The following is a 17,092-nucleotide window of genomic DNA, read 5'->3' on the forward strand; positions in this document are numbered from 1 at the left end:
TTATCACATAAACCGCGGCGCAGGAGTGTAATAAAGCCATTTAAAAAACGATATTACACTAGTGTAATAACACTTTGACGTGACGTCATTTGCGCTATACAGAAACATAGCGTTAAAGCGCGCTAATGTTAGCGTTACACAATGGGCGCGTCATTGAAAAAATACTCATTTAACAGTTTACTGTTCTTATTTTATATATGTGATAAATAGAATATTATATTCGTGTAGATTCAATACTAAATTTATTGAACTCGTTGAATAAAACAATATTATGCTCGCCAGAGGCTCGTATAATATGATTTTATTCAACTCGTTCAATAAATTTAGTATTAAACTACACTCATTCAATATCCTCTATTTAATAGTAAAATTTCTCATATATTTTAGTTTGACAACTGTAATTAAATAAATGTATGTGTGTTGAAAGCTCAGTACTTTTATTAAAAAAAACTTTTTCTTCATTATCTGCTCTAATGAAATAACTGTTCTGTTTGGAACTTTATTCATATTATGTCCCAGTTTCTATTATGCAGTAGACACTTTATTTTATTCAAATGAGCTTTAAAGCCAATGGGGACACAAAGCATACAAAATAACCAACAGTATATGACATCAACATATATACATTATATCAACAATCATCAAATGTTTGGAGATGATCGATTTGATTGATAAAGAAACTACCTGCCAAATTGTTCATGTAGTTACATATATAATTTCAAAATTAATATATAACTTACAAGTCTCTTACCAGATACATAACACTCAACGTTATTTCTCTTAAGAACAAAAAAACTCTTCAGTATCACAATTTTGACTGATATGATTTGCACACTGCCCAAGAATGTTGACGTATAGTAATAACAATCTTAACACTTACAAAATAACATTTACATATTCAAATGTATTCTGTATCGGTTATCTTAAAACTTACAAAATAATATTTAAATATATACATGTAATTCTGCATCTGTTATCATAACTGATGTATACATATATATGTAGTATCATCGTACATGATGAACTTGAGCTGACCTATGTATAATGCTTGTTTGCGCATGCTCCGTTTTTCTAGTAAATCTAAGATCACATGTTAAGGGTTTACAGAATAAATTTATATCTTGTGCTGAACACTCGTCGTGTTTTACTTTACTTCATTGTATCAACGCACTTGATTTAATTTCTATTAATAATTGTTCATTAATAAACGAACATTACAACATGGTGTCTGAGTAAAAACGTTTAATAAATAACCTGGACATACGATAAAAAAAAAAATGGAATATTTATCTAAAAAACATAAAGTTACACAATTAAATTAATATTTGAAAACAAAATGGAATTATCTGGATTGTCAGTGCCCCAAATGGACTGGGAATCTTCGAATTTACCTGAAGCTTATAATAAATTCGAACGTCACGCAAAACTAATGTTTACAGGACCTTTGAAGAAAAAGTCTGAAGAAGAACAAGTTTCTTACTTTCTATTATGGATTGGTGATAAAGGGCGGGATATCCACTGCACGTGGAAAGATATTTCTGAAGACGATGCCAAAAAGATCGACACGTTCTACAGAAAATTCAGAACTTATGTGCAACCTAAGCTCAATCCAATATTTGCTTGATATAAATTCTACAATCAAACACAGGGAGAAGAAATCATCGATTCGTTCTTGACAAAATTACAAATCTGTGCACGAGACTGCAGTTTTGCAAACACAGACGAAATGATACGGGACCGTATTGTATTTGGCACAAATTCTTCTAAGGTTCGAGAAAAGCTCATTAACGAAGGTGCAGAATTGACCTTAGATAAAGCTGTACAAATCGCTCAAAATATGGAATATTCCAAACAGCAATTGAGTTCAATGGCATCTGCGGCGGACAAGGACGTTCACCAAGTGGCAAGGCCTAGAAAACGTTTAGTCCGAAGGCGGGAAAAGCCACAAGACAGTGACGGGAAAGTGACCTGCTCCAGATGCGGGACAACACATCAAGAGGGCAAAACGTGTCCAGCGAAGGGGAAAACGTGCAGAAAATGTGGCAAACTGAATCATTTCCAGAAAATGTGTAAATCACGTAATACTGTGAACCGGACTTATCGAGTGACGATCAGGATTTCTATGTATGCACGGTAAATGATTTCAATACTTCTCGACCTGATTGCGCAATGGTTAAACTCCAAATTGGCCGAAAGTCCGCCCCTGTAAATTTCAAAATAGATACAGGTTCTCAATGTAACTTGATACCTCAGGAAATGCTCAAGAAACTAGATTTCAAAGGCCCCTTGCTACCCTCTGATGATAGGTTATCTTCCTACACTAAAGACCCTATCCCAGTTTATGGAAAGGTCACCTTACCCTGTAAGTTCAAGGATAAGGAAATCATTGCATGTTTTCATGTGGTAGGCAGTAAATCTCCAGCATTATTAAGCTTACAAACTTCAATAGATCTGAGATTGATAAAACTGACCTATGCTATAGAAAAACAACCGGTCACGTTAGATAAACAAAAAATATTGACTGATTACAATGACGTATTTAAAGGCATTGGTTTATTCCCAGGTACATGCAGTTTACATTTAAAACCAAAAGCTATACATGTAATTTGTCCACCCAGGCGTGTACCTGTAGCTTTACAGGACCGTTTAAAAATGAGTTGAAGTCTATGGAGGATAAAGGAATTATCCAAAAGGTTACTAGACCGACTGACTGGGTCAATTCATTAGTCTGTGTGGAAAAACCCAGCACTGGAAAGCTGAGGGTGTGCTTAGACCCTGAAGCACTAAATGACAATATCATGAGACCGCACTACCCTATGAGGACTATAGAAGACGTGACAAACCAATTGACAGGTGCTAAGTACTTCAGTGTATTAGACGCAACGAAAGCTTATTGGTCGATAAAATTGACGGACGAATCCTCATATTTGACGACATTTAATAGTCCCTTCGGTATATACCGATATTTGCGGCTTCCTATGGGTATAAAAAGTTCCCAAGACATATTTTGTCAAAAAATCGACGAATTTTTCGAGGACGTGACAGGCGTGATGTCAATAGTAGACGATCTTCTTGTGTACGGACGGACTATCGAAGAGCACGATGCAAACCTGACACGTGTTTTGGACCGAGCACGTGAAAAGGGTATTAGGTTTAACCCAGACAAATGTGTTATCGGCTCTCAGGAAGTTAAATACTTTGGTCACGTACTGACAGCTGACGGTCTAAAGCCCGATTCCGAAAAATCAGGGCAATTGTAGAAATGAAAGCCCCAGAAGTTAGAAACTCTTCTTGGCATGATCACGTATCTGTCAAAATTTGATTCAAAATTGGCAGAAATGGTAAGCCCTATGCGTGACTTGTTGAAAAAAGACATTGAATTTATATGGGACAGTTCGCAAATTGACGCCTTTGAAAAGGTTTATGTCGCAATGACTAAGGCACCAGTCTTGGCATACTATGCCCGAAAAAGCCTGTCACATTGCAAGTCGACTCGAGTGCACGTGGTTTAGAATGCCGGTGCTCAAATAGAAAAAGAGACATTAGCCATATTTCATGGTCTTCGACGTTTCAAGCAATACTGTTACGCAAGACAAACCTGTTGTTTCAGTTTATGAAAAAATAAATATGTCGGGCGACCCCAGACTACAACGTCTCTTAATACAGATTCAACAGTTCGACATAGAAGTCGTACATATTAGCGGGTAAAGCATTCCCGTAGCGGATACACTATCCCGTAATTTTGTCAAGGACACGTATCAAGAATTGTCTGACGGACTTGACGTGCACGTGTATACGGTTATTAATAGTTTACCGGTTAGCGACGGAAAATTACAAGGCCTCAGACTTTCCACACAGCAAGACAGTCAGTTTCAGACACTGAAACAAACAATTATTGACGACTGGCCTGAATCTAGGCATGAGTGCCCGAATTCCATATTAGAATTTTGGAATCATCGGGATGAACTCTCGACTGTAAATGACATAATTTTCCGCCGTCAAACATTGGTCATTCCAAGTTCATTGCGAACTGAAATGATTTACGCTGTTCATGTGGGAGTGACTAAAACGCTGAACAGGGCCAAGGATATTATGTTCTGGCCAGGCATGGTCAAACAGGTCACAGACCACGTGTTAGCATGCCCTTTATGTCTAACACACAGAGCATCAAATGTGAAGGAACCTTTGAATCCCCACATTGTGCCCCAAAAACCCTGGCAACATATTGCCGCTGACTTATTTACGCTTGACGGACGTGATTACCTTATAACTGCCGAGGTCTACAGTAATTACTTTGAAGTCGATGCATTGCCAGAAACAAAAAGTAAAACTGTTATTAGAAAATTAACAATGCATATGGCTCGCTATGGTCAATTAGAGACATTGAAAAGCGATAACGGGCCACAGTTTAGCTCAGAAGAATTTCAAAAATTTGCTTCTGACTGGAATTTTAAGCATGTAACATCTACACCTGGATATAGTCAATCCAATGGTTTCATAGAAAAAATGGTCTCAATAGCCAAAAAAACAATGAAAAAATGCCAGGCGACCAAAACAGACCCATATTTAGCATTTCTGGAATATCGTAACACACCTTTAAACTGCGGATATTCTCCCGCACAACTGTTAATGGGCAGACGGTTAAAATCCATTTTGCCTTCAACTAATGAGCAATTGAAACCATCTTTCATTAACCAAAAATCTGTAAGAAAATCTCTGCAAGAAAACAAGGTTACGCAAAAGAACTATTACGATAAAAGTTCGAGGTCACTTCCCCCGCTAAACAAAGATGACTCTTGCAGGGTGCAATTTGGGAAAACTTGGAAACCAGCCATAGTTCTAAAAAAAGAAGGGGAGAGATCATACAAAGTTCAAACTGAAGATGGCGCTATTTACCGCCGTAATCGCCGCTTCATAAACAAAACGCGGGAAAAGTTCCCTATCAATACAGAGTCCTTCACTAATATTCTCCACCAAGGTCAAGATCCTAACAAGTAAAAATGGTTTCCTGCGGGGAACATTTTTCATGATATAAAGATATTTCATTTAACTATTTTCAACACCGTTTTGGCAGAGGGGAATAAATAAACGTTTATATCGGGAATATAGTTGACAATAATCGATCAATATAGAAGGTCTTTCAAAACTGGTGACCGTTGATGACCGGAGAAGGTCGAACATAAAACAATTATTTCTTTTTAAGAAAATGATTAAATAGGCCTACCATATTATGAATAATTAAAAGCAAAAAAAAAATAAAGTAAACACACAAGTTTACGCAGAAAATATCTCTATTTATTATGGCAGATGCCACTACGAATATTTTAATTTTGTAGATTTTCAGTATAAACAATTTATTGTTTGTAAAATTTGAGATACATATATTAAAGAAACAATGATAATTTTCAAATAAATCATTCAAGTTTTTCCACCTTAAACGGTAAAATAATTATAGAAAATTAGAAATATCACGTAATAGGTTTTTGTTCTTAATTAGGTTTAATTCTGACTAATTCCTTCGAGGTAATTCCGTAAAGTAACGACAAACGGTATTTAGCCAGGTTATCGAAAAGGTCAATTAACCAATCGTGTACGGTTTACAGATCACATGCTCCTCCATGCACCGAAAACTGGTCACGTGCTCCTCCATGCCTCAAAAGTAAAAGGCGTACCAATACCCTGCGGTCTCCGGACCGCAGGGAATGATATAATCTCAAACAAAGCACCTTGAAATGATACAGGTATTTCCCAGAATATTCAAAATCCTATTAGCCATGAAACAAGGTCAGGCACAGGTTATCAGACGCGCAGAGGTCGAGGAGTAAAACCTAATAAACGTTATAATACCGACGAATGAAGCACTGTTAATCAATCATCCGGAATGGATAGACATTATAATGTAAAGACAAAAAAAGAGAGAACAGAAATAAAATAATAGTAATAATAATAAAAAAAAAACTTTGTGACTTTAAGACTATTTAAATTGTTCTCTTCAGTATGTATATGTATTTTTAATCATCATAATTGTTTATTATCATAAACAATTTTATTAACATGTGTTGCTTATTTTTTCTTTTAAAAACAGGGAGATGTAGTATCATCGTACATGATGAACTTGAGCTGACCTATGTATAATGCTTGTTTGCGCATGCTCCGTATTTCTAGTAAATCTAAGATCACATGTTTAGGGTTTACAGAATAAATTTATATCTTGTGCTGAACACTCGTCGTGTTTTACTTTACTTCATTGTATCAACGCACTTGATTTAATTTCTATTAATAATTGTTCATTAATAAACGAACATTACAACAATATACTAATATACATGTAATACTAATTGAAAATTGTAATTATTATTGACTTTAGTACATAAACAATATTGACATATGTGTCACGGTTCAGCGCTGTTAAAGAGGAAAAATGTGTAAATGGCCGGATAGCTCCGTCTTTAGTACCCCGAACGGTACTTGAGGGTCTCGGGTTCAAGCAAATCAGGCTCCACTTTTTTCTTTACCTGTGATACTTTGCGCCCAACGGGGCACCGTGACTGCATATAGCTCAGAGTTTCAGTTCGCATATTGCTCTGTAAATCTGTTAATTTTAATAAAGCAGAGGAGTATGTAACTGTTCAGAACAATTCACTATTTAGGAGAAAAGATTTGTAAGGGACAGGATAGCTCAATCGAATCAGTATTTTGAGGGTCCCCGGTTCGAGTTTCGGTCAGACTGCATATTTTTCCCAGCCATTGTCATACAGAAAAAGCATTTACAGATACATCTATAGAATAATTCACATATCTTGTGAACTGTTAATTACACAAAGATTATATAAAATACTTCTATAACGTTATGACTACGATTTTTACAAATGAGTTTGTTTATATAATGACTTATTACTTGATGTAAATATTTTATGTTTATTGCAGGTGACTTATAGGCCAATTGGGCCGGGTGTATTTAATATGTTGTAAAATTAGATTTGTAAAATATGTTTACACATGTCACTAAAATAAAAAAATTACTTACTTACTTATACACAGAATAGAATTTAAAGATCCCACATAATCTGCGGATTTCATAATTGAAATAAAACTTTATCAGTATAAGAATATTTGGAGTATCGGTTACAATTCAAAAGTCCAATTTGAAAAGTGATTTTACTATCAATATATATAATTCATTATGTTCTTTACTTGATTTTTTTTAAAACAAACTGCCACAATTTTATTTTTTAAACAGAAAATTACTGACACAAAATCTGATTCCAAGATGCAGAGTTTATTTTAACCAGGGTACAAATGTTTAATTTACATAGAATAGAACAGAACAGAAAATTTATTTGTCGTACTTGACCTTTTACAGTTCATCGTTACATACATACATACATATATACATACATACATTTATTTACATACATGAAGTAATGTGACATTTTATATAACATATTATTAGATTATCATATATATATTGCTGTATTTAATCTCTAATTCATTTTCTTTTCTTTAAATATATGTTTCAGTACATTCTAGTGCATGAGTCATTTATTATGGTTTTTTTTAAGATTTAATGAATTCCTTCGAAAATCAAATGTTTTTTTTTACAATAATTGGCTAATTTATTTAAGATGTTTGCATTTGTACACTGTAACAATTCAGTAAATTTTAACATTCTTGGGCGTGTATAATAAAATCTAGGAATGCATTGTTTCCTTAATTTAGTATAAGCTGAGCAATTTTATACAAAATGAAATTCGTCTTCAATATCATTACATTGGCACAGTTGGCATTTCCTATCATTTCTATCAATATTTCTATTTCTTCCAGTTTCAATAAAAAGTTGATGAGACGACAAACGTAATTTAGCAAGAGTATATCTTGAACTTGAACATTTTATCATAGTTAAATATTCTGATATTTCAAAAATAGGTTTTATTTCTTTGAATAATAAAAGTGAAAATCTGGATGAGATATCCTGTCTCTAGTTATTTACATATGTATCCTGCAGTCTTATACGAAAATTACTGTAAACTTATTTATATCTACTGAAGAAGGAAAAAAACCAAACATCATTAAAACCAGCATTTTGTAATAAATCTCTTACTTTTGAAGCCCAATTGACAACATTATTATCTTCAGCATCCTGTCTTAATTTACTTATGCTACTTGATAAAATACAATTATTGTTTTTTTCGTTATGTAACTTTAAAAAATACTTAAAAATCCTTATTTCTCTACCTATATATAAAGGGAATCTACCCAATACATAGTACGGCCATGTTCCTCTGTCCTGAACAATGTTCAAGTCACCGAATTATACAGAAACACGGCTGATGGGAGACGAGGAAACTCGGAGATGATGAAGACTTTTTCCAAGAAATGCTATTTCGATTAATATGACATCATCTTGTATCATCAATACATGTATACATACACCGCAGTGACATTCGTCTGATTCTAGCTTGTTAAATTAGATATAATTGGACCTGGCGACATGATACTTCAGAATTAACTTTAAAATAAAACTTAATTGTGTCTTGTTTAAATGACGAATTCCGCCAGATAAAAGGATAACAACAACACGACACTGCAAAAACATTGAAAATAATACAACAGCTATGTCTGTTTCATTTAAATATGTAAGGTTAGAGTCTTTATAATATCTGGAATAAAATCATACAGAGACTCGGCTATAAGAATTTAATTCCATTCTTTCTTACATGAATAATATTAGAAATTAACAGTGAAAATTACCGTTAAGACATTCAATACCTATTACGCTAACTTACATAATCGGAGAAAACCGACACTCGTGATACCCTGCTGTGTTTATGATCAATATCCAGATCAATATCCGGCTTAATCAGTATTAGCTTCGATTATCGCAATACAGCACGTGGCTGTTACACAATATTATGTCAGAAATGAGACCGCGCGAAAAGAATCAAAATTGGGGAATTCGGAACTTCATAAGATTTTTTTTCCAAACCTTTATGTTTCCTGAAAAAATTGATTAAATAAATAAATGATTAAATAAATAAATGATTAATAAATAAATAAATAAATAAATAAATTTAAGAATAAATGAGTGATGAATGAATGAATGAATGATTAATTGAATGAATGAATGAATGAATGAATGAATGAGTGGTGAATGAAAGAATGTGAATGAATGAATGAATGAGATATCATTGTTGTTGTCTTTTACATATGCAAGAACATGTATTATATTATTTATAGGATATATATAAACGTAAAATTTAAATACTGTGTGAACAATCCCGATTTCATCTTCGTGATTTCACAATTTTACCTTTCACGATTTCAACTTCACAGATTCAAGATTTTAATATAATGAATTCATGTTTTGAACATTACAATTTTAACTTTATCATCTTCTCATGTTTGGCTTCTCATTTTAAAATATTATAATGATAATGATAAAGAAATTACTAAATAACATGATCCACCATAAATGCAGAATACAAAAAATTACTATCTAATCGTCAATCGCAATTGTAAAGTATTCGCTATTTATCTGCGGCTGTATGCTAAAAAGCAAACCAAGCGGTATTGAGCCAGAATACCGCGTTGCGTTGTATACAAAAGAAGATATTTCAATATACGTTATCGTTCTTTGTCTGCATGCTACAGGTGGATGTCTTACACGTTCTGTGCACTGACGATATTATTAGTATGCAATTGACGTGTTAATACCTCCAGAAAATATTACATTGTGTAAAAGCTTTCCTGTTTTATGTTATTTTGTCAAATGTCTGACAAATATTAGATCAGACTATTTCTTTCCTCTTATAGGAAATAGGCGATTCAGAAGTAAATCTCCATTCGCTATTTCTATATACAGAATCCGTATTTGCACGAATACGGAATTTCGTATTTTAGTAATATACGGACTTGTTATAAAAATTCCGTATATCATTAAAATACGGACTTCGTATATCAAAGTTCCCGTATATTACGAGTGTACGGATCACCGTATATTAGTCATTTACGGACTGACATAAATACGGTCCCGTACATCTCCGTATTTCAAGTTTCCCGTATTCTTACCCGTATATTAATGATATACGGAATTCCGTACACTTCCGTATATCCCTATCTTTTTCGCAGTGTTATCCGATATGCATTTCAAAATCAATGAAAGCATGTACCCGATTGATTAATGAACATAATTCAATTAAATATAGATGTTTTAAAAACTTCAATGAAATTGAATTTCAGGTAGACCTTGCTTTATCCGATCTTGAATTAGTCGAGCACATAATTAATCCGAACGAATCTCTTAGCTTATTTTACTCCATTTTAAATACAATATTGAAAAAACATGCACCCATCAAAGAAAAACGTATCAAACGGGAACACCGGCTGGAATGGTTTACTGATGAGATCAAATATCTAATACATGAACGCGATTACTATCATAAAGTAGGGAAACATGAACAATACAAATTACTCAGAAATAAAATATCACCAATGATTAAAAAAAGTAAAACATATTTTTTTTAACAATGGTATTAAAAATAACAAAGACCCGGAATTTTATGGAAAAATTTAAAGGACGTTTCAAATCTAAATATAACTGTTGTATTACAATGCCAGACAGACTAGTGACATGTTATAAAGAAATTTAGTAAATATTTTAAATAAATTAAACAAGTGTTTTGTCAATATCTCGCATGACATACATCAAACAAAGTTTTCAAATACATTTTTTTTTCAAACTTGAAAGAAAATTATGACCAAAAGCTCTATATCATAAATTTAATATTGGATTAATCACACCGTTTGAAGTAAAACTTATTATTGAAAAACTGAATATTAAACAATCTACAGGATAAGATGGAATTGGGCCAAACATCATCAAATATTGTGGAGATTATATTACACCAATAACTGCATCAATTATCAATGACAGTATTAAAGCAAATTTTTTCCCAGATGATTTAAAAAAAAGCTAGAGTTATAATTATTTTTTAAATCAGCGGATAAGAATGAAGCAAATAATCATTCTTGTAATACTGCACTCATTAGTTTAATAGGTTCTTGGTTAAAAGATGTCGACAGTGGAAAAATTATCGGGACTGTATTCTTAGATTTAAAGAAAGCCTTTGATTTGGTTGAATATATATAAGTTAAAATACTTCTGCATAAACTTAAGCTTTATCATTTTTCTGAAAATGCCGTTATTTTTTTTTAAGTCATATCTTTCTAACAGAATACAACTGGTTAAAATAGGTAATCTTCAATCTCATACAATGAAAATAATTTTCGATGTTCCACAAGGCTTAATATTAGGACCTTTATTATTTCTAATATACATAAATGACAAAGCTTTCATTAGTAATGATATAAAAATTGATTTATACGCAGAGGATTCTACTTTTTATGAGTCCGGAGAAAATATATCAAAAGAAGAAGTAAAACTTTAAGATCATTTAGATAACATTGAGAAATGGTGCAAAATAAATAATATGGCCTTAAATCCAGATAAATCAAAATGTATGGTAATAGGAACAAGACAAAAAGTAAATATTATGAGAAAATTGTATCTTAAGATAAATGAAATAGTTCTTGAAAATGTAACTTATCAAAAAGTCCTGCTGGGTATTTGCATAAATAACAACTTAAAATGGCACTTGCAAATTGACAATGTTTGTAAAAGACTTAACGGAAAAATTGCCTTATTGAAAAAATATCGTATTTTTGCACTTTGATATGAAATTATTGTTTTACAATGCATATATATTGCCTATTATGGACTATTGTTGTATTATATGGGGTAAAGGAAACACAAACTACATAAATAATGTTTGTAAATTACAAAAACGAATTGCTAAAATCATTTTACAGCAACCACAAAGATCTTCGTCAATGAAGCTATTCGAAGCTCTTAACTGGTTACCGTTCCCTGACAGATGTAAATACCACACGGCAGTGCTTGTTTTTAAAACTTTAAATAACATGGCACCGACTTATATGACAGAACTGATGACTTTATCCGACAACAAAATATATAACTTAAGATCTAGGTCACGAAAAGATATTGTATTATGGACAAGACCTAAAACAAATTATATTAAAGACACATTTTCTTATTATGGCATGAACATTTGGAACAATATACCTTTAAATATTCGTAATGTTAATAACCTTAAATGTTTTAAAGAAAAATACAAATCATATCTTGATGTTCATATGAATGAGTGAATGAATGAATGAATAAACGAATGAACGAACGAATGAACGAACGAACGAATGATGCAATATACGTATATGTTTAAACAAATTGTTGAGTGTCTGTCGAAAGTATACGAGTTGTCTTATGCTAAAAATTGCATTCATTTTTCTACCTATGCATGTCCTGTTGTTGTTGTTGTTTTCTATTTCAAAAATAAGATATATATGATTGCTATTGTATGTTCTTAATGTTTAACCTTCTTTAAATAAAGATATCATTATTATTATTATTATTATTATTATCATTAATATGATTTTTATTATTATTATTATTATTATTATTATTATTATTATTATTATTATTATTATTATTATTATTATTATTATTATTATTATGTAGTACATTTATAATGATTTAAAGATATTTCATTTAACTGTTTTCGACATTGTTTGGGGAAAAAATATAAAAAAATGACGTTTGTATCAGGAATATAGTTGACAATAATCGATCAATAGAATGTCTTTGGTCTTGGTCGAAAATAAAACAATATTTCTGTTTAAGAAAATGATTAAATACCATTGTAACAATTAATAATTCCGTGCCAAAAAATAATAAAATAAAAATAAAGTAAACACACAAGTTTACGCAGAAAATATCTCTATCTATTATGGCAAATGCCACAAACGAATGTTTTGATTCTGTGGATTTTTACTATAAACAATTTATTGTTTGTAAAATTCAAGATAGATATTAAAGAAACATTGATAATTTTCAAACACATCATGCAAGTTTTTCCACCTTAAACGGTAAAATAATAATAGAAAATTAGAAATTTCACGTAATAGTGTTATGTTCTTAATTAGGTGTAATTCGGACGAATTCCCTAGCATTGTGTACACCGGTAATTTGAGAGACCGGTGTGTATACAATGATTCCCTTAATGTACCATGAAACGGTATTTAGCTAGGTTTAAGAATAGGTCAATTAACCAATCATGTACGGTTTACAGATCACATGCTCCTCCATGTACCGAAAACAGGTCACGTGCTCCTCCATGCCTCAAAAATTAAACGCGTACCAATACCCTGCGGGCTCCGGCCCGCAGGGAATAATGTATATTAAAACATGCCCCGCTTGAGGATACGAAACATTAAAATGCCAAAAAATATGATAAACAAGATCATCAAGGAAAGGCGAATCAAGTTAAAATTGAATCAAGTGTAAATAAAGATTGATTCTGGTTGCAATGTCTAGTCAGGTTAAAATCAAAAGTAATTGTAAATGTATGTGAAGTAGATATTCAATTTGACACCGGTGCGGAAATGAACACGAGTATAAGAAAGTATGCCAGGAAAATTCAAATAAAGGATTTTTTTTCAAAACTCACGTGATGAAGATGTAGTGAAATTTCTAAACATTGGTATGAAGAATGTCCTGTTGGTTGATTCACTGAAGTACTAAAAGCAACTAAAAAAGTTGAGAATTGCAGAAATTAATCAGAAAGGATCGCCAGAAAATGGAACAATTTACCATTTGTTACTTACAAAATATGTCACAATTAGTGATATATATCGTTTGAAAAAGGAATAGTTAAGATCACAAATATTGAAAAGATTGCAAACAACTTATCTAGGAAATTGAGGAAGCTTGCAACAAAACACTCTGGATAGGGATGAAGCAATAAATACACCAGGATGCCAAAACATTTGGAACAGCATATAAATGGTAAACACCAATGGGACAAAGCTTGAACAGACATGTTTCAGATTGAAATTAATATATATTTACTTGTGTACTTGTGACTATTATACATTAAACTAGATCTATAAACACCAACATCAACGTCAAAAAAGTAATTGAGATTTTAAAATTAATTTACTTGTGTGGACTATTGATAGTATGTTTTCATTATTTTTTTTGAACAACGATAGATCTTGAATAAAGGTCGCCTATTCAAAACAGTTTATTTCTACATATTTTTTCTACCCTTGCCAAAGAAGAATCTAAACTCTTTAACACACGTTATTTGCTAAGTGACACCTTGGTTCATTATCTCGGTTTGAACATGAGCCAATCATTGTGAAACCGAAACAAGTCTATTTTGGATATCGATGTAATGAGCAACCACGTCATGCTAAGTAAACTATGTCAAGGTTCTTACGTGTTTTTACAAATACAAAACTGTACTTGTGAAATACATATTAAGCAAGTTTAAGATATTTACAAAATGGCTTGAGTAATTATCTGAAGTATTAATCTACAGTTGATGTCATCAGTTGATGTTTTCAATATGATATTTGTAATATAAAGATTTACCTTAAAATGAGTTTATATGAAATATATCTAAATATCACGTTCAAATGTTATTATATTTAAATTTACATTTTCTATACATAGACGTGTATCTAAAATAGAGCTCGTTAGAAATATGGTTTTAAAACGTCCGTATTTAGAACAGCGGCATTTATTTAGTGTCTTACAAAGCAATTTGAATTTTACATAGTTGTTTCTACATCTTTAGTTCTTGTACCTAAACCTGTTTGTTTTTGGTGTTTGTTTTTGGTGCGTGCGTGCGTGTGTGTGTTTGTTGGTGCGTGTGTTTGTGTGTGTGTTATCTACGTAATCTTGCATTAATAATGATATAGAAAATATATTCAAGACGCGAGTTATCTGACTTCGTGATATTCATATCCTGCATGTAAAAAAGTGCTACTCAAAAGATTTATGGTCATATATAACTTTTCCCCTACCAAAGCTTCACCTTATATAAATATGCAATACGCCTGCTCAAACCATGATTATACTTTACGAGGGTGCATTAAAAAGAAATTTCCGTGCTTAAATCGAACGTCTGGTTCAATAATTATTATCAGGTATGTAGTCCGATTTAATAGCTACACAAGCACGAAAACCACGAGCAAATCGCTTCAAAAATGACAAAGATTTTTACTTGTATATGTGTGTTAGTAATATGCACTGTGCAATTTGTTGGTTCACCAATGAAAAAGCAAGGTAAAATAGAAATACGCGCCTATATAAAAGGTTGTGTGTCTTCATATATACCACCAAAACAAATTTATAATGAACTGAATGATATTTTGTGCTTTGTTGCACGGTCTCTATTGTTGGAGTAATTCAGGAGTTGTTGCCCCTGTTTGTGACTCTCTTCCAAGACATCTAAAATATGAAGAAAAATATGTGTACTTTCCTTATTTTATTTTAAAGAATAAAACACATGTAAAGTCCAACATAAAGTGAAAATGATAACATCAAACATATGGAAGGAAATATAAAACATGTTTAAATGAATTATAAAACATGTTAAAATGACATAATTAAATATATGTCATGGAATATAAAACATGTTGCAATTAATTATAAACATGATTCACACGTGTCATAAACCTTAGATTTCTTTTATATCCAATGACAAGAACAATTAACAAGTAAATGCAAATATAAAAATAATGCTAAATTTAATGTTCTTCATTTAACCGCAAATTATCAACAGTCCATATTTTCGGATAGTAAGAGATAATCAAAAGCATAAATTATAACGTTGTCAATTTAGCTAAAGTTAAATACATACAATTTAATCATTTAGACTGAATTGTGCAATTATCTGTACCTAATAGTTCCTGCATTATTGCTTAAATGATTAAAACCTTTAATTACAATGAAAACTATTTTGCTTCCGTCATTACAATATCAGTTTAGCCAAAAGAGGCGCTAATCAAGAAAAAGGATAAATCAGCGGATTCTGAATTGAATTATCAATTTACACTTGGTCTGTTAACATACAAAAATAATAAAAATGTTTAACTATTACAGAAACATAGACACATTTACAATTTATAAAATGTAATCTTGAGAGAACATGTTAACAACATTCTGAGAATTCAAGTTTAACAAAATATGTCAGAAAATCAAAATATAAAATTCTTACCTAAAATATGAAAAAGAATATGTGTACTTTCCTTATTTTATTTTAAAGAATAAAACACATGTAAAGTCCAACATAAAGTGACTTTACTAAGGAAAGACACACTTTTTAAGGAAAGACCAAAAAAGATTCGAATTAATAACCATTGACGGTACAAAAAAAAACAACCAATCAAAAATTATATATTGAAATATCCCGAACCACCGCGGGCGGCTTTGCCGAAAAAACGTGCTAAAACACTTTTTGTTCACCTTATCAAACAAATATGGCTTAAGCCGGAATGGCTGTCTTAAGCCGGAATGTATGTCTTCTATTTCAATAAAGATTTATCACCAGAATATGTATAACAGATAAGTTATCAAAATATGCATTTCATACACTGCTCAACCTCCAATTGAGAAATGAATGACATCTTTAGCCTGTGGCAACAAAATGTTTTTTATAGAATTTTAAAAAAATATGTTTGAATACAAAAATGACAATTACAAAAATGTACAAAGATTATTTCATGAATTTTTATCGCATAAAGATTGTGCGAATTTTCATCGCATAGCAATTTCCCCTCCTTTATTTTACTTTATTCCTATAAAGTAATTGCTAAGATATTCATATTGTAGTAAACAATACACTTTCAATTGAAATAATGCTTCACATGAACAAAAAACAACAACATGATAGATACAAGTTATGCATGTGCAAATAAATGGTAACAAAAATACAATCATATTACAGATGATATTTAATACAGCTATGAGTTTCTAATGAAATACATAGTACTGCATTTTCAGTACTGCATTTTCATAAAATGTTTACAAGTTTGAACATTTACAAAAAGAAGTTACATTTCAACAATGTTAAACATTATATATACAGGTATATCATAGTAACACACAGTCATGAATCATATAGTACATTTTGTACTTTGTTTATAGGTGCAATCTTCTAAAATTGCA

General features: G+C 31.6%; 1 protein-coding gene across 1 annotated transcript; it reads left to right on the forward strand.

Annotated features, from left to right (window-relative positions):
- The first annotated feature begins 1,726 nt into the window (after positions 1-1,726).
- LOC132717862 (uncharacterized protein K02A2.6-like) lies at positions 1,727-4,998 on the forward strand. Its single transcript, XM_060701438.1, has 3 exons — positions 1,727-2,133; positions 2,564-3,206; positions 3,751-4,998. Exons 1-3 carry the CDS (start codon positions 1,727-1,729, stop codon positions 4,996-4,998), a joined length of 2,298 nt encoding a protein of 765 aa, XP_060557421.1.
- The last annotated feature ends 12,094 nt before the right edge of the window (positions 4,999-17,092 follow it).

This window comes from Ruditapes philippinarum, unplaced genomic scaffold (assembly GCF_026571515.1).
Source record: "Ruditapes philippinarum isolate M1 unplaced genomic scaffold, ASM2657151v2 ctg12325_1_1_1_1, whole genome shotgun sequence".
NCBI classification, from domain to species: Eukaryota; Metazoa; Mollusca; class Bivalvia; order Venerida; family Veneridae; genus Ruditapes; species Ruditapes philippinarum.